Raw genomic sequence first — 1,461 nt, forward strand, 5'->3', positions numbered from 1 at the left:
TTAGAGCTATTAATATGGGGTGAATTGCATTGCTGTGGGTATGTCAAACTGTAGCATCATAGTGAAAGCTTTACCTCACTCTTGTTGTTGCTTGGGATTAGAGAGGGCAGAACAGACAGCCATAGTATAAAAGAAGCATGTTATTGAATAAAGTATTTACAAGGTGTTAATCGTATTGAAGCATTATATTAAGTTTGTGCTATAGAGCTAGATTTATTGTACAATCTATTTCAAACAACAGATTTTTGTGGTTGATTGTAAAATGCCTCGTCCTCTATTCAATCGCAACGGTGGCTGGAATCCTCTCCAGGACTGGCCGAAGTCAAGCATTTTAGATCAGTGCATGGGTGCACCATTTCTTCTTGAAACAGATGGCAATAGTTGGTTAAACAAAGCAAAGAAAACACTGGAGACCTCTTCCTGGGCTGGATTTTTGTCATCTCCTTTAGTAACCCCTGTTTGTCCAGAAGTCTTGCCTTCACCTACAGATGGAGAAGAATGTTTTTCACATGTCAAATGTGACAGTAAAACCTGGAGTATAACTTTAGATGTCAGCAATTTTTGTCCAGAGGAAATTGGTGTAAAAATCAATGATTGCTACTTAGAAATTGCAGGTATGCCATGTTTTTTTTACCTTTTCAAGAAATTGTGAAAGATTTGTAATAAATTTAAATGTTTGATGTTTGAACTGTTCTTCAATTAATTAACTTAACAATATTTAGAATATTTTAGGATGTATGTTTATATTCAATTTATATTTAAAGGAGAACACAAGGAAAAACATAATGACCATGGGACCATTTCCAAGAGATTTACAAGGAAGTATAAGTAAGACTAAGTATATATTTAATATAAAATGATTTGTTGATGGTGCCTGGGTTTTCTGGGCACTGTACTGGTGACAGGGAACAACAATAATAAAAAATATATGGCATTTCAAAATGTAACAAGTAATGTAACTTTATAGAGCATACATTATTTTGTTTTCCAGGATCATGCTTGATTAACTAGCTTTTCATGCAACAGGCTGCCTGTCGAAGTTGACCTTCAAAAGATATGCTCTTCGCTTTCTCCAGAAGGTGTTCTCTTAGTTGAGATACCTGTTGCTGTTTCTTCCACCAGATGTCCCACAGAAACTGTTGTGCCAACACACATGAAAGAAAAACATTAGGTTTGCCATGTATGGCTTTTACTTTGGGAGTTTACTGTGTAAATTCAATTTCATATAACCTTTATTTTAGCTACTTACAAAGCATTTTTTACAGTTTTCTTTCATCGCTATCAGTAGTTGTTGAATTAGCTGTTTAGATTAAAGCTCTAATAGCTGTTGTGCAAATTCAATTCATTTATAAATGTCACAGTTGCCTCCTTGTAGAAGACTACTTTTAAAATAGTTAATTATTAATGTTATTTAATTGTTTATTATTGCTAACTTTTTTTAAATTTAAAATAAAAGTAGAT

At 33.4% G+C, this 1,461-nt stretch overlaps 1 protein-coding gene across 1 annotated transcript; it reads left to right on the forward strand.

Annotated features, from left to right (window-relative positions):
* The first annotated feature begins 262 nt into the window (after nucleotides 1–262).
* Nucleotides 263–1,185, forward strand: hspb15 (heat shock protein, alpha-crystallin-related, b15). The gene is made up of 4 exons (XM_046839847.1): nucleotides 263–347; nucleotides 471–614; nucleotides 765–828; nucleotides 1,027–1,185. Exons 1-4 carry the CDS (start codon nucleotides 263–265, stop codon nucleotides 1,169–1,171), a joined length of 438 nt encoding a protein of 145 aa, XP_046695803.1. The 3' UTR covers nucleotides 1,172–1,185.
* Nucleotides 1,186–1,461: the final 276 nt, after the last annotated feature.

Source organism: Silurus meridionalis, chromosome 25 (genome assembly GCF_014805685.1).
Source record: "Silurus meridionalis isolate SWU-2019-XX chromosome 25, ASM1480568v1, whole genome shotgun sequence".
NCBI lineage: Eukaryota > Metazoa > Chordata > Actinopteri > Siluriformes > Siluridae > Silurus > Silurus meridionalis.

Excerpts from the sequence above, each read along its gene's own strand:
- hspb15 (XM_046839847.1), top strand. The coding sequence starts at position 263 with ATGCCTCGTCCTCTATTCAATCGCAACGGTGGCTGGAATCCTCTCCAG. Across the intron at positions 348-470 it reads CATTTTAGATCAGTGCATGG|TCTTGCCTTCACCTACAGAT; the intron begins GTGCACCATTTC and ends TTTGTCCAGAAG. Across the intron at positions 615-764 it reads TTGCTACTTAGAAATTGCAG|GAGAACACAAGGAAAAACAT; the intron begins GTATGCCATGTT and ends TTATATTTAAAG.